Source organism: Cyprinodon variegatus, unplaced genomic scaffold, assembly GCF_000732505.1.
Source record: "Cyprinodon variegatus isolate N-32 unplaced genomic scaffold, C_variegatus-1.0 Scaffold119, whole genome shotgun sequence".
In the NCBI taxonomy this organism is placed as follows: Eukaryota; Metazoa; Chordata; class Actinopteri; order Cyprinodontiformes; family Cyprinodontidae; genus Cyprinodon; species Cyprinodon variegatus.
Window position 1 is genome coordinate 1,070,742 of NW_015150572.1, and position 22,110 is coordinate 1,092,851.

The following is a 22,110-nucleotide window of genomic DNA, read 5'->3' on the forward strand; positions in this document are numbered from 1 at the left end:
GGAGCTGATGGAGGGAAAACTGAGTCATTGATTGTTATGTATTTGTGTTTATTTTCCCTGTGGACTTACCAACATGGGTGATGGAAAAAATTTCCAAGTGTGGATTCGGGGAATTACATTTAAGTGATTTGTACTCCACAAATACAAAAAAAAAGAGGGTCAAAAACCTTCAGGTTATTAACCCCAGAATCACTATATTACCAAAGTTCTTTTCGCAGTAACATCGTACAAACATATATGAAATAGTTCACAAGCATAAATCTAATTATTTGCAATCTGCATTTGCTCATCGGCCTGACAGAGCAGTACAATCCAGATCATTTAGCCAAGTGCAAAGAAATAAAAGTGATGACAGAGGATGGAGAGACTGCACATGTTCTTAGCGCTCTGGGACTGTTTTGTCTCTGCTCACTCACCGCGATAATCTAACGAGGCTAAAAGGAAGAACCACGCTCACTTTACTGATTACAAATATGCGTGCAGGAAGGCCAAGATAAGGGCCATTAAACGAAAATGTCACAATAACCACCAGAGAGATCCTGCAAAACCAGTTACGTATGAAACCAGCTAACAGGTGTCACTACATTGTTCATACGTGAACATTAAGTCAGCATATGGAGATCCAGAAGGTTCAACGTGTCTCTCAGTTGGGAGAACAGACCAGATATCTCAGGTGTTCTGCAATCAGGCTGAGCTCTAATGTTAAACTGGCTCCTACTTTATCTCCTCATCACCCACACAGCTGATCAATGATCAACAGAGAGCTGAACAGCGACAGCAGCCTGCCGTCTGTCCACCTCCCATCTGGACACACATGCTCTCTGAGGAAGAAGAGGAAGGATGTCGGCCTCTGTTGCTAACAGAGGGGAGAGGAAATCGGGAATCAAAAGAGACGAGGCGTACCTCTTCTAGGGATCACCTGCAGGGGAATGGTGTCCCCTCCCCCGTCGTAGGGCAGATAAGGGTCGGCCGCTGCGTCCTCCTCCTCCATGCTGACGCTTGAAAAGAAGCGAGGCTAAATTGAGCTGGCCTTCAGGGAGCTGAGGTCGCTGCGTGCGCCGTTTGCTGCCGTCGCTGCCATGTTTACCAAAGGCAGACAGGCAGGGCTGTGTGACGCTGAGAGCGCATGTGTGTGTGCGAGTGTGTCGACGCGCAGTCCTCTCTCCCCTCCCTTTCTTACTTGGTTGCTCTCCACTGCAGCAGCTGACTGAGAGCTGATGATGTCATCTCCCTCCCTCCCCAAACGCACACACATATCTGTGTTTTACAGACTTACTGAGGACCTTGCATTGACTTCCATTCACTTTCTATGGAAAAAAAGGTCCTCACTTTACATGCAAGTCCTCACTTTAGTAGTAAAGTGCAAGAACACACGCTCAGAAAGCCGATCACGCCGAGCCGGTCAGCCTGGCCTGCTTTGGTTGCTATGGGAGGTCTGACAGTCCTGCCTGAGTGGGACAGACCATAGTGTCAGATCATAGGGGGGGTTAAAGGGGAGAGCTAAAGGACACGTTATGATTACTTAACATCTTGTTAGTAATCAGTAGTCGAGTTGTACAAAAAAAAGACGAAGCTGTATGGTGGATTTTTTTATTTTGGAAGTATACCTAGCCTAATTAATATATTCTATCAACCTAAAGCGATATGCATGGTATGGTTGTTACATGTCAGGTGCGCCGGTCATTGAACTTTTCAAGTTCAGGGCTGCATCTTTTCAAATCAAGTATTTCTTTATTCAAATTCAATTAATTAAATTGAAAGAGGTGAAATCCTTTTCAAAATCTGAATAAACTGCTAACAAATTCAAATACATTAGAATTGGCCTGAAAATGAAATAAGCCTGTATAAAATATAATAATTTTACTCACCTTTCTATTATTCATTTACAGTATTTATTTTATAAAATAGACTGTTTATCAGAAAATCAGTATCTCTTCTAATGGCAAATTTAAAGTAAGCTAGGCTACATGCTGGTAATGAATGAGTTATAACTATTCTAACAGGTCCGTCGATCTATATTTACCATTGATTGGACCACAGGCATTATCTAGCGCCTTATAGGACAGCCAATAGCGGCCTTTCTTGCTGGGAAGTTGGCAACACTGGTGAAGGGATGAGAAGAGCAGAGAAGAGAAGCTACTGAAGAAAAATTCTAAATTGTAACCAAAAAAAAAGTGTTTAAATATATGAAAAAAACTTATAATTTAATTGAAATGGGTCTTAGAGTTTAAAAAGTTCTTGTTCTCCTCACATCCCGTACTGCTGAGTTCCTTCTATATTGTGGCATTTTGAAACAACTTTGTCAAGAAGAGCCAGCATCATTGCAGCCATTCAAAATTCTGCAGGCAACTTCTGGGACAGCTAAGTGACAGCACTAGGGGACTATTTCATAATTGGGATATTAAGAAAATATATTATAAAATATTTCCAAATAACTGAAATATCTTGATTATAATTCCAGATGTGTGACACTTAAAATGACATATCAGATGATGTCACTTGAGATATCTTGAAATGCATTATGACTCTCCAAAATGGGCAGTCAAAATTTAGTAAATAATTTTTGTCTATTCTATTAAAATTTCTGTATCTCTATAATGGGTCTGTATTATGAATTGCGTTTTCATTTCAGAGGGCCCCATGCTTGTCTTTGCCTAGGGCCGCAATTTTCCTCAATCTGCCCCTGCTATGGTTCTCTCCTCCAGGTTTCAACTATTGTGCCGAGAATTACCTGCCCTGAGCTCACATCGCCCTAAACTCCATTGATAAGCCCATTGATAAGAAAATGGATTGAAATATGAACAAAAAGGCCACTTTTACACATGTTTTTTATGTTCTCATATTTCTTGTACATCAATGCCTTAAAATTGATAGTTTTGGTGGACAGATAAATTCAAATTTATAGGATTTTACTTGTATGGAGACACAATTCAGTCTATGTGCTACAGTCAGTGTGCGATGAATAAATTCTCTGCTCAGTGGATGCCAATTCCCGATTTTGCTATCAAAACCATTCTAGATCATTTCTGACACTTTATTTCGGACACTCCCGTCCTTATTTTCACATTCCCTCATATCGCGTTGTCTTTGCCGCTTGGCCGCAATGCTGTTCAGAACAATGCAGGCTGTGTGCTACTCATAAGCTCCCACCAAATGTTGAAAGGGCAATATTATTGCCATTACTGTTAATATATAATAGAAATTTACACATTCAGTGATAACATGTCACAGGGGATGGTCATTTAAGAAGGGGGATGATTTTTAAGATTTGTTTTTTTAGGAAGGGGGATGCCATCCCCCCCTCAACTCGACTACTGTTAGTAATAATCAATACCTAGCTAATATAAACTATTAAGTGAAAAAACTGAGTAAAACTGGGCTAATATTTCACAAGAGAACATAAACTTTTCTACTCATGTATAAAGTTATTAGGGGTGATTTTAAATCAGTTTTCGTTTATTTCTTCTCGTATTTGTATTAAAATTCTTAATGTGTGCAGTATTAAGAAACGCTGATTGCAAGACAACAACTCTATCCAAAAAGCTAGTGTTGATTAAATCCTCAATGGAGGCATAAAGGAACCATATCCAAATGGTACCAGCAGCATCTGGACCATTGCATTTTCCTAATTGCCTTTTTATGCAAAAAACAAAAAAACAACTCTATATCAAAATTCTCCTGCTGGTTATGGCAGCTATCAGATTTAGTGATCCATTAGTTTTTCAGACAGAGAGACATGACTGGCCACTTCATAGAGCATTGATTCACTGTTCATTATAATAATTGAACTTTGGAGAAATCTACCTCTGCATTTAACCCATCCCCTTGGGGAGCAGTGGGCTGTTCGGCAACCAGCCATTGTTCGGCACCCAGGGAGCAGTGTGGGGGGTTAAGGATCTTGCTCAGGGAGCCAGAGTGGCAGTCTGTTGGAGGGGGGGGGCTTGAACTCAGAACCTCAGCTTCCAGGCTCTATGCCCTAACCACAAGGCCGTCACTCCCACTATTTCACTGTTCTAGAGCCAAGAAGTTACTTTAGTGACACCCCTGCATCTGATGCTTGATAAAATAAAATAAAAACTGCAAAAAAAAACAAAACAAAAAATATAAAAATATCTCTATTCTTTGTTCTAATCTGGAAGTTAGATTAAGTTTGGACGTAGCTTTATTTTATTTATTTATTTATTTTTTAACTATGCAGACCTGTGGTTAAGTTGCAAACAAACAGTAGATTGTACAATACTTAACAGTAAGGAAAAATAGGGAATAGACTCAAAGCAGCACTCTTTCATGGTAACATAGAGATACCAAAAGTAACTCATTATGTTGTAAATGTCTGAAGAAGCAGCCCGTATGCCTAAGGGCGGGATTTTAAACCCCAGTGACCATGGAAGTGATTGGATCACCTCAATCCATAGATTTTGATGAATGAACAATTACTTGTATAATCTGCTTTAATTCAGTTCGGGCTCATAATCGATTTCTGAGTCACTTCTATCAAAGAAGAATCAGCAGCAAATCAAAAGGTTGAATGGTGCGACAGAAATTCCCAAAAAAGAAATAATAAATAGTTGTTTTAATGACTTTATATCTTCAAAATAAATCCAAAAGACAAGGAAAACACAGATGTAACTACAAAGGTATCAAACTGTTTTCTTAATGTAATGAAATTTATGGAAGAATGGTAATGTTAGGATCATTATCATTGAAGATGTGTTAAAGTCTGTTAAACCCTAATAATACCTCCATGTTGTGTGTCAAAACTAATGTTTCCCCAGGTAGCTTATCTAATGGGGACAGTTTGGATAAAAAGTCATCTTCATTCTGCCATGACAAAGATTTGGTGTCCTTGATCTCAGAACATAGTGTAATAGTTTGATAAGGCTGGAGCCATGGATGTCTCCTCATTTACAAACGTGTTTGATGTAATGATGTTATGATGTGATGATGTGGTATATTGGAGTTGTATAAAAATGTTTCTTTAATTGATTCGGCCACTTCAACGTGATGTTAGCCCGGTTGGTGAGCAGCTGCCTTCTGTAACCCTAAGCAACTTCTCGGAACTGAGTAAGGTTACAATTTCTGTCAAAATGTGTTGTCATGTCTCATGGTTATTTAATACATATAGCTTTATTAAAGTAGTATTTAAAGAGTCTTGAGTGATCTCTTCTCAGTAAAAGAATCGCAGATAAAAAGCTTTCCTTAACAGTAATAATGGTCTCACATATGCTTAGAACGGGAGTATATATTAAGCAGACAGAATTACTTTATGTTTTCCTAACAAGATGGGAAATCTTTCTAAGGAGCTAATCTGTAATAGAGATATCACAATGATAATGCCTATAAGCAATAACTGTATAATAATGTAGATAAACAATTAGCAATTAACACCATTAGCTAGCCCTTTCTCTTCCAATTTGCAAATATTATGAAACTGATTTGCTATTTTAACCATCTGCACTGAAACACCTTTAACCTGCATAATCAAGAGTAAAGTATGACAATGAGAACAAATGAGAGAAGTATATAGAGTAGTTCTTTCACCGTATCTTTTCGGATAATTTCTGAACCAATTTTCCATCAGTAGTTAGATTTGATGTGGTCTCTCCTAAGTCATAATGAACAATAGAAAAAAACAGAAACTTCATCATCTTGTATTTTAAAACCCTTCTGTTTGTTGCGACACATTTTACCCGTCATCATACCAATTAGAAGCTTACAAAAGGTAAAATCCAACATAGTTCACAACCACTAAACTTCAGAGGTGTTGCAAGAAACAGACTAATCCTGCAGATTTTCTTGGATCTGTAATGTAATTTTAGACTCTAGGTAATTATTAGGTAAAAACTACAGATACTTTAGACCTCTGTGGTTCTTACCTGGGGTGGTTGGTGAAACAGGTGATTCCAGCCATAGTTTCTCACCCTCTTCGTTAAGGAATATTAGTGAGATCATAAAAACAAAAGAAAAAAGTCTCTTGTTTCCATAAAACCAGTTTCAGCTTGAGGAGCCTTTTTTATCCTGTTTTCAGGAACATTCAGAAAAGAAAAACTCATACTAAGCAAATTAAGCCTTTTAGTGTTCGACTCCATGCGATGACAGAGCATCTAGCTAACTGGTCCCCAAAACTTGCCCTGAAGAGGAATTCATAAAGTTTCCTATGGACACACCTCTTGTCAACGTATAAAAAAAAAATTAGGCCAAGGTGGAAAAGAATAGCCTCTAAGATAACTCAAGGGAGGCCCTTTAATCACAGACCTATAGGTATGCTTACATCAGCTGGCTACCAAACAGGTTTATAGGAATGAAATTGCTCATCTCACCAGCCTAAAATGTAGATTCAGCCCCACCTTTAGCAGAACTACATCACTGCATGTTCCAGAATATCACACTGATCCAATATCAGGGTTCCTACAGCATAAGGCAAGTTAAGTCCCAAGTCTTAAAAAATTCAAGACTTTTTAAGACTTTTTAATGCCACTTGAAATAAAAATTTAAGACTAAATTCACAAGAAACACAAGAAAAACCCGCTTGAGACAACTTAACCCAAAGGTTTATTTTAACATAACATTTCTTATTATGTTTGATTTGGTGATAAGTGGAGGCGTTGCAGAGACAAGGGTGGAACAAAACTGAGAAATACCGGTTGTTTCTCGGTAACTCGATTTTGACGCTTTGCGTTTCGTGCTTCGCATGCAACTCAACTGCCTTAATTCCCATCGTTCTGAGCTTGAATCGCTTCTTGCACAAAATACACCGTGCCTCATATATGTTCCTAAATAATCCTATTTATTATGTTTTAAAAATTAAGACCTACGAAAATATATAAAAACTTCTTTGGCACCAAATAAATATATTTAATGTAGAACTCTTCAAATGGCATTTTTTTAACTAACTTCACATTGCATCTAGTTCAAAACTTGTAAATAAATATGAATCCCAGCATTATCTGATTGAATTGAAAAAGTTAATCTGTGTGCTCTAAAATAATAATTTGCTGCAGCACCAAATTTTAAATAATAATAATAATAAAAAAAAAAGTATAAGTGTACAATTATAAAGATCCAATGAGAGGCAACAACACAAAGGTCCTCTTTAAAAGACAGAAACAATAAGTTACTGAGACTAAACTGGCTAACCTAATAAACAAAATCTGAATAGAGTTTTTCCAAGTCTCGTCTTAAGACCCACTTTTAAGCTTTGGCTTTTAACACTGCTTAATGTGTGGTTCTCTGTGTCCTTTTTATTTATTTTAAACTCCTACTGCTTTTTTGTGTGTGTGTTCGTTTGTTTTTTTTAAAATGCTTTTTTTATGTATAGTACATTGGAAACATGTTCTGTGGTTATATGTGCTATATAAATAAAGTGCATTGGAAAAACATTAACTTTAGTTTCATCATCAAATACAAAATAGCAGGATATAAATAAACCAAAGAAAAGAACCAGTTTCTAACATCACTGGGTTCAATCAGAGTTCTTGAAGAAAAATGAAAGGAGTAAAATATTTAATCACAATATGCTTGTGTGGAAAAATTTTATCTGGTAAAATGTAAATACTATGAAGAAACTTCAACCTTCTTCTCTAACTACAAAGTGATAATAAGATGAAGCAACCGAGATATTCGCAGCCCTAACACAACGCTGTTAAAACCCTTTACGCAATGATTCTGCAGCTTAATCAAGAAGCTAAAAAGATGAATAGTATTAAGATATTAAATACAGCAACACAATAACAGATCTTTTTATGTAGATGCTTATATGCTATAATAGATAGATCTATCCTACAAAAAAAGCCAGATGGCAGTGAGATGTTCAAACAGGTCAGGCTTTGCTTTAAAACGTAAGAAATGACCTGATAGATAAACCAGTAAGAATGATGGGAGAACAAACAAGCTTGTCTGGTTGATCGCGTTTAATAAAAGAAAAACAAGACCAAAGCTCAGACAAAAGAAAATATTTAAAAAATATGAAACAAGAATGCTGACAGAGGTGTGAACTGGTTTACACCCAGTTCAAAGCTTTAAATAGGAATTAAATTCATGTAGGTAAATTCCTCCTGATGCCAATATTTTTCAGCCTGGAGCATTTTTACTTAGAAACTTGTTGCGGTTTTAAGATGCTTTCCAAAGTAAAAGAAACAAGTTACTGATTAATAACTTAAGCTCAAGTTGCTCAAGTTGAAGTAGCACAACACAAAGGGCTAAATCATTTTTTTTACAATATACCCAGTTAAAAAAAAAGGTTTATTATTGAACCCTTGTGCCAGCTATATCAACTACTAATCGAATAAAAAAATATATGTTTTCTTCCAGTTAATTAAACTTGCTGATAGGAGATATATATATATATATATATAAATAAAAGAGGAACCTATTAAGTTAATGTTTAAAATTAAAGGTTAATAAAATGTGTGAAAGACTTATGATTTCCAATAGGGATGCAGAAATGAAAATTGTTAGCAAAACTAAAAACCAAAAATGAGGAAACCAAGGCCAAAAACTGTAAGAAGTTTTGTTTTAAAGCTTAAAATCATAGCACTTTTGGCTACGATGTTTACTAACTCCATTAAAAAAAAACTCATTATCTTTTAAACTCAAGGCATTTCTATAAACAATTAACTATTCAATACTAAAAGTAACAATATATCTATTTACCACCGACATCTTTTTTATTATGCTCTTCGCCTAAACAGAATCACTGGGAAACTTTAAACCTGTCCTTCGCAGATGTCCTTGGAAATGATGAGTGAGCATGTTGGGTGGGATTTTCGTTTTCTGTGTCACATTCTTCTTCTATTCAGAATGGGGACGTTTGGATTTCAATGACATTTTGTGCAATTGACCTGAGCGTGCGGTGAAACTGATGTGCAGTGTTTAAACTCGCAACCCCTCACTCAAAACCTGTCTGCATCACGCTCGACTCTGACAAACTCCACTTCTTGTGCTCTCTTGCTTCAGCGCTTTAATTCACACTTAACAACGTCTCCGCATGCTGGCTGTGCTGTTTGCTTTCCGTCCTTTTTACCCCAGTGCTGAACGTGCCGTTTGTCACGTCATCACAAGTTTAGCAATGTTGTTTCGGAGTTAAATGTCTATCAGCTGAAAATGTTGTGTCACCGAATTTTAGAAAAGGCTTGATCAAGTGATATTACTCAAACAGTGAAAAATAGTCAACAACAACAGATATGAGCACAAGTGACCCATTTCACATTAACTTATGTGTTACAAATGTGATATAGCATATTAGATAGTTTGAGTGATATCTGACCAATTTTTAATATAAATATTCAGACATACTGCAGAACCTGAACATGTCAAAGCAAAACATAAGGTTAGAGCAAAAAGAAAAAACAACAAAAATGGATGCTTACTTCATTGCTTACTTCCATCAAAACAGGTTTGTCACTTTATTAACAAATATTTTGCAAAGATTATTTTTCGATGAATTTCACTAAGGTTGGGTGAGAAGTAAAAATGCCGATGGAATAATATTGTTGTTGGGGCAGAGACTCTTTATCTTTTCATTTTTTTTTTTAAGGAAAACGCAAAGCTTAACTGGACGAGAGAATTGTCCTTCATTTTTTTGTTGTTTAATTTTGAATTTTTTGAGTTAAAATCTAATCCGTAACAGATGGAGCAGCATGTAAACACACATAAAAACTGCCTCTCCGGTGCTGGACTGGCTGTACCAGAGCCAGAGACGAAAAAAAAAAAAAAACATTACAAAAACGCTCTTAATTAATGATTCATGAAGGGTTGATTCTATTGTCGATAGATTTATCAAATCACCATGCCCTTTAGTGTACCGTTACCCTCAGTAACAAAAGTCTTCCTGTAGTTCAAGGATTCATTTTTACCTTAAATAATGCCACCTTCTGTCATCCTTAATCTAGCAAACCAACTAAGTTTTCTTTTGCTCCCAATGTTAGCAGAAAACAAAACCAGCAATATTTCTCTAAAGGAGCTCAAACTAAATCTCCAAAGGAAGATGGACCAAACTTTGGACTATGGTGTGTGGATAGGAAGCATTGGCCTCAGGTCCTGTTCAAGAATGATCTCAATGAAAGTGATGCCACTAGAACGGCTATTAGATGGCAATGACAGCAGGATTGTGATGTTTGGAAAAATGAGGTTTCCTAAGGATTTGGATGAAAAAGGCACCAGACAGATGGACAAACACGTAGATGTAGGTAAACATCTTGACTTCAACATCCACGATGCTTTATCTACCGGACAGCGAGACGATTGGCTCATCAAGATTGGGCTGTCATGAGGAGACCTAAAGATTCCTGATAATTCATTCTAATTCTTTGGAGGAGGAGCTTGGAGGTATGGTCCCTACCTGGGGAGGCAGCGTCCCCATCCAGCAGGTTGTCATCCTCAGTGGTGTGGAAGTCCATGACGATGCCAGCTCCATCCAGCAGCTCCTCGTCACTGCTGGCGCTGGCGATGCTGTTGTAGCTGTTCCTGCAGTAGCCTCTGTGGTAGAGCTGCTCCGACTCCATTTAGCAACACGCCGTTACCCTGAATGATAAGGGAGGGAGGGAGGAGGGGAGTGGTGAAGATACAGACAAGCTGCGCTGAGAGGGGGGGCGAGATCTTAGACTCTACAAGGTGCAGTTCTGCAGACATTATTCTAAGCAACAGGACTTTGCAAAAGTCGTCATACACCTTGAATTGTTTCGCATTTTGCGGTTAGGATGAAGCCTAAACTACAAAGACATGGCCGTCCACCTAAACCAACATTAGAGGAAGTAGGGCATCAATCAGAGAAGTAGCCAAGAGGCACCTGATTTGTAGACCAGCGATCATTCATCAGAAATACGACTTTAAGAATTGAAAGAAAGCCAGAAGTTCTTTCCTAGCCTAACAAAGAAAATTAACACACTGCTGGGATGTTTTTGACTAAAAGGGACAAAGAAGCTGGGCAGAGTTGATGAAAAGATGAATGAACACCTAGAGAGGACATCTACGGACATCTGAATTTCCACATCATTTAAAAAAGATGAAAAAATATTTAAAAATAAGAAAACTTCAGAAATGTAGTTTCCTTTAACCAATATTTGGATAAACAGAACACATCATAGATGCATAATAAAGGGGCACCACAACCCCTCTATAAGGAATGGTATGTTTGAATTCTTCCAAACAGCGCTACCCTGTGGTGAAGCTAGAAACTACACAGAAGACTGACAGACAAAGGTGACCTAAAATGATCCTCATCATAGCAGTTTGGAAGCAGTCAGAGCATTAATGAAACAGGAGAAAAGAGGTGAAGAGGCCGCTGCAGGTCAATGTAAGCCATTATCATAACTCATAGGTGGAGAACTACATTTATCTAATACATTATGGCGTTTTCTGTGCCCCTGCATTTAAAAATCCAAGACCGCACAGGCAGGGTAAAAGACAGAAGTGCAGATATTTGCTCAGTTCCTCAGAGAAAATACTTCTGGGAAACTTTAAAAAGTGCTAAATCAGCGAAATGATCTTTTTGTTTTTCAACTTGTGTGTCTGCATCCTGTAGATTTGGCAATCAGCAACGGAAGTTTGTGTGAAAGTAGAACATGATTAGTCAGCTCTGAATCATCTTTTTATTTTCATTTGCTTGCTGTAGTACAAGACATCTTTACGGTTTAAACCTGCCAGATTTGAACCACTTCAACTCTAAGGTTCTTCTAAAAAAATTAATAAATCAGCAGCTACACAAATGTTGCATTCTTTTATGAGAGTAAAATAGGGCCAGGCAACTGTTATTACTGGAACTGAGATATTATTAAGTCATTATGACCACTTTCATTTCAGTTACTACCATTAAATAACTTTAAACCATTGATTGTCAAATCATGTATGAAACCTCTCCAAACTGATTGCAATAAAAGCTCGAATGAAAGAAGGATCCTTTCCCAGCAGATGCTTCCTATTTCAAGTAGCTACAAACTAAGGACCCCTACAAACTTCAGTCTATGTAATTTTCTGCTCTTTTCGGAGTTTAATCACAATCTGATTTCTGTAATTTTGAGTGATCAGCCGATACAGACGTGAAACTGATCTAATCTACCTTCACAAAGGTCTGAAAATCTGCCACTGCCATTGCTCTAAACTTTAATTTCAGTGAAGATTTTAATATATTTCATTTAAAAACAACCATTATTGTGTCAGTTATGAAAACATCAAAAATTGTAATTGGCCAATATTAAAAAAATGCAATCAATGCAGCACCCAATCTTAATCTACCCTCTTAAAGATGCTTTAAGAAAAAAAATGTTTATCTTTTTTTCCTTATAAATTAAAATGGCGTTAAAATTCAAAGCTAATAAGTAAGAACGCCAAACTACAGTAAGGAAAGGGAGTGATCAAACAATTTGCTAGAAGACAGAAAGTACCTCTGAGCTTAATCGAATCAGAGAGTCCAGAAAATTCAGTTCAGCTTCTTCAGAGAAACAACTCCACAGCAGGGATCATCTGTTGTTTAATTCCTCTTCATGAGCCGTTTGGAGGAAACTGGAGGAGCTGGGAGGTGCTGGTTTTAAAGCAGTGATTGAACTTCATGTCGTTTTATCTCCACCATGACTGGGCAAAAAACACTTCAATTTCAAAGCTTATTTACAATCTAATCATATAAATAATTGTCAATTTTCTAACAATTCTGCTCCAACCCACAATAAAATAATCCTATTTTATTTCTTGCTTTTTAAGTATCAACTGAAGAAATTTAAATGAATTGATTGTAAACCTGAACCTATAATGAGCGTTATGAATGTTTCACATCACCACCAGTTTCTCAGTCTGAAACTCGATCAGGCTGACATTTAAAGGTGGTGCACACTCATTCACGTCAGAGGTGCTGATTCACGATTCATTATTGGCTACAGGAAACAAAGAGAGGTAAAAATGTACCTTTTTAACAACTTTATAAGATTAAAGCTTTGTTTCTCCATAACTACTTGACCTTTAATGGCCAGAGTTATGAAAGCCTCCAGTTAAAGCCAAGTCAGATATTTTCTAACAGAAATCAATAGGGCTGGGTAAAAAAAAAATGATTTAATCGATTTTGAATCGCTTCCTTTACATTTTTTCAAAATGGATGTCTAGGGAATGAGATCAATTAGTACATGACGTTTACATTCAAATGAAAAGGAAAGATGCACTCAAGATTACTTCCAGCCAGACGGCTGCAAATATAGCTAATAGGTTGACTGATGACATTAACAAAAGGGGGCTGACCAGCAAACACCCTGTAGTTGTTAAGACAACGCTGCAAATACGGTTTGTGCAGTGAAGATAATGCAGCTCATGCATGTCTTATTAAAGGAGGCTTCACTTTTACACCTTTCACAACCAAGTTTGAACTTATGAGACAGTTTTGTTCACATCTCAAGTTTAAACTGTCGGATTTACAAGTTTGCACTTTGTGTTTAATATGACAGGAAAAAACAAAATAGATGAGTATTTTGAAACACAGTTGAACCACTTTCATTATTGTGAAAACAGATCAAATCGATTTAGAGCTTTATTAATAAAAATCGAATCGATTCAGGACTTTAGCAAAAAAAATACCCAGCCCTAGAAATCAAAGATTATCATAGATGGCAGCGTGTTGATAACGGAGGCAGCGCTATCCAGTCAGATAGATTGCAGTCCTGCGTTTTAAGACGTGTGAGAAGAGGAAAAAATTTAATTAAAAAACAGAAAAAGGAAAAGAAAAACAGCGACAATGGAACAGATGCTTCACAAGCAGTAGAGCAGAGAGCAGGCTTATCTTCCTGCAGCTGGTCACCATGGAGGTGCTGCCCAGAGACGATTGTCGTCTAGATGTGACTCAGCGTTTGCTCTAACCGACAGTACATACTTTGACGCACACATACCTCCTGAGCAACAGCAAAGAGCTTTCCTTTATCTATCACCATAGAAAGCTCTTCCAACACCTTAAAAGCACAAATCTGTTGCTGCATACTGCTGGTCAGCTGGCTAAAAGGCAGCAAAACCTTCACAGTAAAAAAAAAAATAGGGTGTAAACAATTCAGAGTTAACCTATTTAACTCTAAATGGAGTATTTACAACTATACTGAGTATAAATCTACTCAAGTGCTGGAGTTAATAGTCAGTGAAAAATTTGACGTGCAGTGTAAATTTTACTCTACATGGCGTCTCTGAGAGGTCTTCTTGATTTTGACACTAATATGAGTAACATTAACTGAAAAACTGACACAACTATAGATTAAACTTTACACTAGTTTAGAAGGGGATCAAATGTTATCTGAAACAGGGTTATTTCTACTCTCTAGGTGTTAAAGTAACACAGGTTTTTTTTTTATGGCGTCGTTTTTATCTTACAGTAAAGAACAAATCTGCTGTTTGGAAATACATTTGGTCACAATTAACAGACATGATTACCATCAATCCATCTAATAAACACAAAACTGCTTAGACTAAATAGAGGCTACTCAAACAGGTGGGTAAAAGGAGCATAACCAATAATCTGCTAAATGAAAATCTCAAAGTATTTAAAAAATACTTTGATTTAAATTTGAATAACAAAAACATATAAATACTTGATTGTATCTGTGGCATTTAACAGTTCAGGAGCAATTGAAATAATAAAAATGTCTGCTTTTTCTCCTTTGAACAAAAAATGATTAAAGCTACAGAGTAGATGAGGACCATAGTAGTGTTGCAAAATTAATTTTCACTTTAAAACGGTCTGGGTTGCAACAAATGTTGGCTAATATATTCCAAGTGATTATTATTTGCATTTTCTATGCTAATGTAATATTTGGCCTGTTGGACAAAGTCCCTCGGCAGCAGATGCTCCCATTAAACACAAAGGACATCACCCAAAATGCTAAAGGTCACCATGCGGTGGAAACAGAGATGAGAAAAGAAAAAAAAAGAGAAGGAAATTAATATTTAAAGCAACCAATGTTATCATCTCAATGTTTACCACTATTATTATTTTCATCACAAGATTTTCTAATATCATAAAGCTCTATAATCTCTTCCAGTTGTTCAGGTATAAACCATCTTTTTTAGCATAAACCTACAACTGTTAACTTCTATCTAGAATACTTTTGAATTTAGGGCTGAAACCATTAATTGGATTTATTGTGATGAATCTATTATTGAAATAATTGCCAGCTAATTTAGTAATCGATTAATCGTTAAATGGAGTGTAGAGACTCTAAAACAGACCTTTAGCTGACAGAACAACCCAATTAGAGCAGTAGCTATACTAACATTGTTTAAAAAATATTAACATGTTAATTTAAGATAACCAAAATATTTTCTTCTGTCAATACGCTCTATCCAGAACTCCTCAAGTGGAAAAGTTTGAGTATTTCCTTGGTTATTTTCGCAAAAAGTCTTCTATAACAGTCTGGTCATATTCAGAATTAAAACTTCTGAAAGAACTTTAAATATATAATTATTACATAAATGTTCAATAAATGATGTGTTTTTAATTAAGAGTCATTTTCATTTAAATGTGCTTAACTGGAGGCATCCATGTTTGTCAAAGAACACTACTGCCACCTACCGGTTTGTGACGTCACGGTGCGGTATCGGCTGTTGATCAAGTCCCAGTGCTGTATCTGGTGTTTGTCACAACCTGCTTTTATCCAAGTCATCTTGAAAACATTCTTCTTCAAAATGTTGGCTACATATTATGTGTTTTTTTTCTGACTAGAAATTTAATGGCAAATCCTCCCTCTCCAAGTTGGCAATCTAACGACCATTACCGCAGTAACCGTCCGTGGAGGATCATCAATTGGAAAGGTGAAATAACTCGTTTTTTTTCAACTTTTACCGATGTATTACAAGATCCAACTGCCATTCACATGGCAATTGTCAGTTTAACTATATCTCTGATGAACTTCAATGGTGAAATCTTCTCGAAATCTTAAATAATTGTTACTGATTGCAGATGGCATTGATTGCATTGATTTTGCTTTTAAAGCGGGGAGAATGGCGCCAGGCTTACCGCACCGTGACGTCACTGCTGGAAGATGTCAGGAGTGAGGTGTTAACTATATTTTGGGCAAAATTGGCCAGTCCCGAACGTATCAGTTTATAAATAATGATCCATTGATTATTTCTTGCTGACGGACTTTTTCTTTAAGGAACCTTTTGCTATCCAATTATTAATTGATTAATCAAGTTGCAAAATAACTGTTTTTTGTAGCCCTATTTGAATTACATCAAATTTAACAGCTAGCACTTAGCTCAATGTTCAACTTACCAAAACTTTTAAAAGCTGACAATTGAAAACTCTGTATTGCCAGTTTGATGACATCACAAAAGACATGGAGTTAATTGCTTTCTAGCAGATGTTGCAGAACCATGTGGATAGTTGTTGTGCTGTGGATTTTTCAGAGAGTAGCAGAAAGGCAAACTTTGATCCAATATTATGTTCTGTATAATATCCCATACTAAACTTTAAAGAGATTTAAATCAGGAAAACTAACCGGACTTCAAAGCTCATCTCTCAGCATATTGCAAATTTGGATGCAGGTTTCCTCTCAATAAGCTACAGGGTTAGTCATTTCAGAACATTAAAATATACGTTCTCATTTGATGCTGAATGAATAAAGGGCATTTGGAACATTTAAATCAATGCAGGAATAAATAAATTTGATCTGCATCCTGAAGAACAGAGAAACAGGAGATTTAGAAACAATCAAAAGAGGAATCATAGCTTGCAGGCAAATCGATCAAATACAGCGTCTATATGAAAATAAGACGATCAATGAAAACAGATAAAACAGAATCAGGAGAGCAGATTATCTTATTTGGAAAGTTAGACAGACATTTCACTTTGCCCACCTTCTAAACAACAATTTAAATATCAGAAATGTTATATTTTTACATGGTTCTCCACCATTTAAGCAGGTGTTGCTTTGTTGCATCCTTTACCATCTGATGTGAATTTGCCAATGATATTTTCTACGCACAGGTGTAGTTAAGAGACGCTAAGATTCCCATCTATAAAGGCTAATTCCATTGTTCAAATTGGTCGCTCTGAGAAAATGAATTCAAACTAATCAAAACTGATTTTTACTTATACTTATTTTTCTTGGAGAAACTCATTGCACAAACCCAAATTTAAGAGAAATCTAGTTTTGAACTTTTAAAATCTTTGTTATCCACTCTATTATTAGAAAATATGCACTTTAAAGGGGCTATCTTTGACAGTTTTATACATCCTGTGATTAATAATCATATCATAAACCAGGACAGGACCAAGTTAAGAACTTCAGTTCTGAGGGTGAAGGTGTTGCTTCTTTCAGCTGTGACTCTGGACCTACACATCTGAATCAAACCTGAGTTTGAGCATCAATACTGCTAATGACCTAAATATTGCATTTGGGTGTGTTAAAGTTGAAGTATTGGGAGCTTATGGTGCAATAAAGACACAATAATTGGCTTGTCAGCTGCTTTAACATTTGGCCAAGTGCGGTTGTATGGAGCAACATTGAGGCCATAAAGNAAAAAAATATACTCTGAAAGTAGTTTTTATTTTGAACAAAGTTTTTTTTCCCCAGGTATATATTTTTTTTCTTTTATAAAATGTACTTTGTTTTTGTTTAAACTAGGGCTGAAACAATTGCATTAATCATGATTGATTGATTATTGAAATTTAGTAATCGTTTAATCGTTAACTTGAAGAACATGATAAGAGTGGCGTGAACAGCAGAGAGGATCATCAGGGCTCCTCTCTTCCCTCCATTAAAGACATTTCATCCCAGTGCTGCGTGTCCCGAGCCTGTAACATCATCAGCGACCCCTCACACCCAAACCATGGAATGTTCTCCCTGCTGCCATCTGGAAAGAGCCTTCGCAGCATCCGCTGCAGGTCCAGCAGGTTCTGCAAAAGCTTTCCCCCACTGCCATAACCCTGCTGAACTGTTGGAAAAAACTCTAAATCATGTCACAAATCAAAACTCTGCATCACACTGATAATATCATACCAAATGAAACTAAACTCAAAAATATTTTATATAATGCATTTTTGCATAATATATGATTTTGCACTGCCCTGAACATCCACATCATTACCTTTTGCAGCATGTTTTATTTATTTATTTATTTATTTATTTATTTTTTTACATTAGATCACTGCTGCACTTCCTTTTCACTGCTAATCTGCTGCTCATTCACTGTCTGAAAGCTGTATTAACAAAATGTTGTTTTGTATACACTCTGTGTATAAGTTCTCCAAGCCTAAATCTACAGAACATTTAGCTGACAGAGTTACCCACTTAGATCAGCTGTTATATCAAGATTGAAAAAAAAATATATATATTTGCATTTAAGATCAAAATGCTCTATCCAGAACTCATCAAATGGAAGTTTTAGTTTCACCAAAAAAAAAAAAAAACTTCTTTAAGAAGCCTATGGCTATCAGATTATGAATCAGTTAATTGAAGAAAAAAACAAAAACAACAGATTAATTCGTTTGCAAAATAATGGTTGGTTGCAGCCCTAGTTTAAACAAACCTTATGGCCCCAATTAGGCTGTGCAGACTGAAGGGGTGGGTCTTAAATGTCACAGGGCATCTGATCAACTATAAAAGTCTAAAACATAACAGAACTCTCGCCGATGAGGCATCGTATTAATGTTATAACCTGTAATCATGATCTAACCACCTAGATTTAACCCTAAAATAATCCCACCATGGAATCAATCCTAATTCAAGCAGTGGTTTCCACTGGATTTAGAAAGGCTAAACCGACTATATGAAGAAGGAATGAAGAAACTTTGATCTCTAGGAACAAAACAAACAAAAAAACATTAAAAAAAAACAGGATTACAGGTTTTCAGATTAAATTATGAAAGCCTTGTCAACAGACTGCACGTATTCAGCCAATCCTTTGTAGATATACCCGATGCTAGGTGCCGTTAGCATCGGTTACATCTGCATTTGTATAAAGAAAATTAGCTTTTAGTTTAAATGTATCCGTTTGCACCCAAAGACGCTTTTCTATGGCATTCCGCCCCAACATGACCACAGACAGCCTGAGAAGCTGGTGAATTTCCACTCAGTTCGCATCAACTGCTACATGCTAACTGGGTTAGCCTCCGCGGCTAGTTGGCTAACTATCAAACACCTGTTCGTCTGAGTTGCTGGTGGGGAGGAATTAAACTCGTCGTGTTTAAAAGTTAAAGATGAAGGATGGATGTTTGGTGTGAGGTGAGAGCTTCACCTCCACAGCTGCGACAGATGGAAAGCAGCAGCTTTACCTTCCTGATGCCTCAGATCCAGCTCCGACATGGCAGCTCATTGTTTCTCCTCGCTTAAAGCTGGATGCACTTCGGTGGTTTTTCCTTCTTTAAACAAGCTGCTTTGACGTTCTCCTCCTCATCATCGTGGTGTTTTCTTCCTTTGGTCCCATTTCTGTCAGTGACGTTAACTTCCTGTTCCCATCCTCATGATCATCCCAGCAGCATCGCTGGAAGCGCAGGGGCGTAGCCAGAAATTTTATAAGGGGGGCCAGGCAATAACTAATGTACACTGAGGGGGGGCCGAAAGCGGATAGGCGCCAGAACTTCACAGCCAAGGCAAGGCAAATTTATTTATATAGCACAATTCAGTACAAAGACAATACAAAGTGCTTTATATGATTAAAATATAGGAAAATAAAACAGAATCAGAGCAAGTAGAAGAAAAAAAATGCAGAAACAAGAAAGAACATTAAAAGCAGTTGGACTAAAGAAAAAAAATGAACTAATGATGTTTCAGTTGAACTTTTTAAGTAGAACAGTCTAAGGCAATCCTAAACAAATGTGTTTTTAGTCTTGATTTAAAGGAACTCAGGCTTTCCGCACTTTTACAGTTTTCTGGAACACTGATAGCAAATCTGTGATGTATTTAGGTGCTAAGCCCTTCAAAGATTTATAGACTAACAGAAGTATTTTAAAGTCTATTCTCTGACATACAGGGAGCCAGTGTAAGGACTTTAGAACTGGAGTGATGTGCTCTACTTTCTTAGTCTTAGTGAGGACATGGGCAGCAGCGTTCTAGATCTGCACTGTTCCAACAGGAAAATTAATGAGCAAAACATCCATATTTTCTAAATAAAGACAAACTATACTTTCCTACAGCCTTTGCTAAAACATAGACTCATATATTTAAACATCCGTAATTTCTAAATATAAAGTATAGTGCAGGCTCGGACTGGTAATCTGTGATACCGGCCCCAACACTTACTCTCCGGCCGAAGCACCTACCTGTAACAGTAAATAACTGAAGGAGTTCAGGAATTAATACAATGTTAACTACCTAAATGATGCATGCAGTATATACAGCCCTTCCTTGTCCTGCACATCCTTGTGACCGTTGGCATATGGTGTAATTTTCTATTTCTTCAAGCTGTAAAATCCTTGCAACAAACTAAATTATAATAAAACTAAAATGCTTTCTTTGAACCAAACTTTGATGTTCTTCTTATATTTGGCGAATTTATGTTAGAATATTTTGCAACATGTTGCGGTGCATGATGGGGTTTTGCATCTTTTACATTATTCAGTTTCATTGCTCACATGCCACCTAGAGTTGAAGTGAATGCTTACACTCTGCTGAACTTTAATGTTTTCATTCTTAAAGAACTGCCTGTCTGCCTCTTTATTGTATTGTTTTATGTTGGTGTTTTTACAACACTCGGGCTTACGTTGTAGACCTAGTATGGGTGAGTGGGTGTCTGGCTGGCTTTGTGCAGGTGTGGACATTACGCAGCGGCAGCAGCAGCAGTCACTGTTGTGTCCGTGTTAATAACCAAAGCCCCATAGTGGGCCTGTGTAGATGGAAAAATGTCAAGGCCGAAAATCGTTCCCAGTCCGATAAAACTCCATTGTCATTACTTACCTACCTGTATCAATAAACATTCTGCATAAAATTTATATTTACAAGCACTAATATCTACATAAATTATTTGATAAGTTTTTATTAAAATTATTTATCTTTGATTTCACTCGAGACTCCTAGATGACTTGCAGAGACACATAATTTTCTCTTTACCCCATATAACACAAAATCTAGCTCTGAAAAAAGCAGGAATTCTGTACTTATCATCTTTGATGTTAGTTTATTGATGTGTATAATTAACCACAAAAAAAAAACAAAATGTTTTGAATATTCCACTTGAGAGTAATACTGCGCCCACCATCTGTAATAAAGGGAAAAAATGATTGGCTAAGGATGGCCATGGCCACCCCTGGCCCCCCATCTAGGTCCGCCCCTGTTGTAAGGAGAACCTCTGATCAATAATTCACCAAGAGAGAAGTGAAAAAACTGTTCATTCGGTTGATCAGATCCTATGAGCTGAAAAGCTGAAACCTTTGTACTTTTTATGGCTTTTAGTGTCAGAAACAAGGTCAATTTGAGTATTTGGCTAACAGACTTCTCAAGAATGGATTTTAGAAAAAAAAAAAAAAGTGGTAAATTTCAACCCCGTAAAATACCAATCAACTTTAAGAAATAAATTCTATATCATGTTGAAGCGTTTGGATGTCTCAATAGTCTATGTAGTAGATTATGAAGTTACTAAATTATTACCCAACAATAATAAAACTACTTCTTTGTCGTCTGCTGCACCCTAATTGCACCAGAGAGCGTTATCACATATCCTTCCTCCAAGCTGCTGTAAAACTCTGTTCCCAACATCCTCAATAAGATGTTACATTCATGCTGATTTTTGCACCGTTTCTGATTTAGTCAGTTAAATAACATGCTGCTGTCATTTTGCACATCTCTGATGTTGCTGCTGTTTTGAAATATCCATATACTGTATATATAGCTGTATATTGGTTATTTTATTGTCCAAGTGCAGTTTTATACTGTTAAAACACTTTACAGTACAGTATTTTACTTGCTATTCACTATTATGTTATTCTTATAAATTTTTCTAAGGTCCATATTTGTGTGACTATTTCTTTTTGTAATCTTTTTGCTGCTGTAAACAGCAGAATTTCCCCACTGTGGGACATTTCAAGGATTTTATATTCTATTCTATAAACCTTTTTTTTAGTGGAGTAATTATTTAGGCTGAAATTCACTTATAATAAATTGATTTTTTTTCTATATAAATTAGATATGGTAAACATGTGCCTATTAATGTTGC

General features: G+C 36.6%; 1 protein-coding gene across 7 annotated transcripts in view; it reads right to left on the reverse strand.

Annotated features, from left to right (window-relative positions):
- Window positions 1-19,448, reverse strand: part of clcn3 (chloride channel, voltage-sensitive 3) — a 39,774-nt gene extending 20,326 nt beyond the window's left edge. For 3 of the 7 annotated variants that reach the window (XM_015375473.1, XM_015375469.1, XM_015375474.1), the window contains exons 1-2: window positions 19,235-19,448; window positions 10,340-10,521 (exon numbers count right to left, since the gene is read on the reverse strand). In XM_015375473.1, coding sequence (XP_015230959.1) covers window positions 10,340-10,502 — 163 coding nt within the window. In that variant the 5' untranslated portion in view covers window positions 10,503-10,521; window positions 19,235-19,448. Of the gene's footprint in view, window positions 1-903; window positions 1,119-5,876; window positions 6,014-10,339; window positions 10,522-19,234 lie in introns of those variants that run through there. The other 4 variants (XM_015375472.1, XM_015375471.1, XM_015375470.1 and 1 more) reach the window with 4 other exon arrangements.
- Between the last annotated feature and the right edge of the window lie 2,662 nt (window positions 19,449-22,110).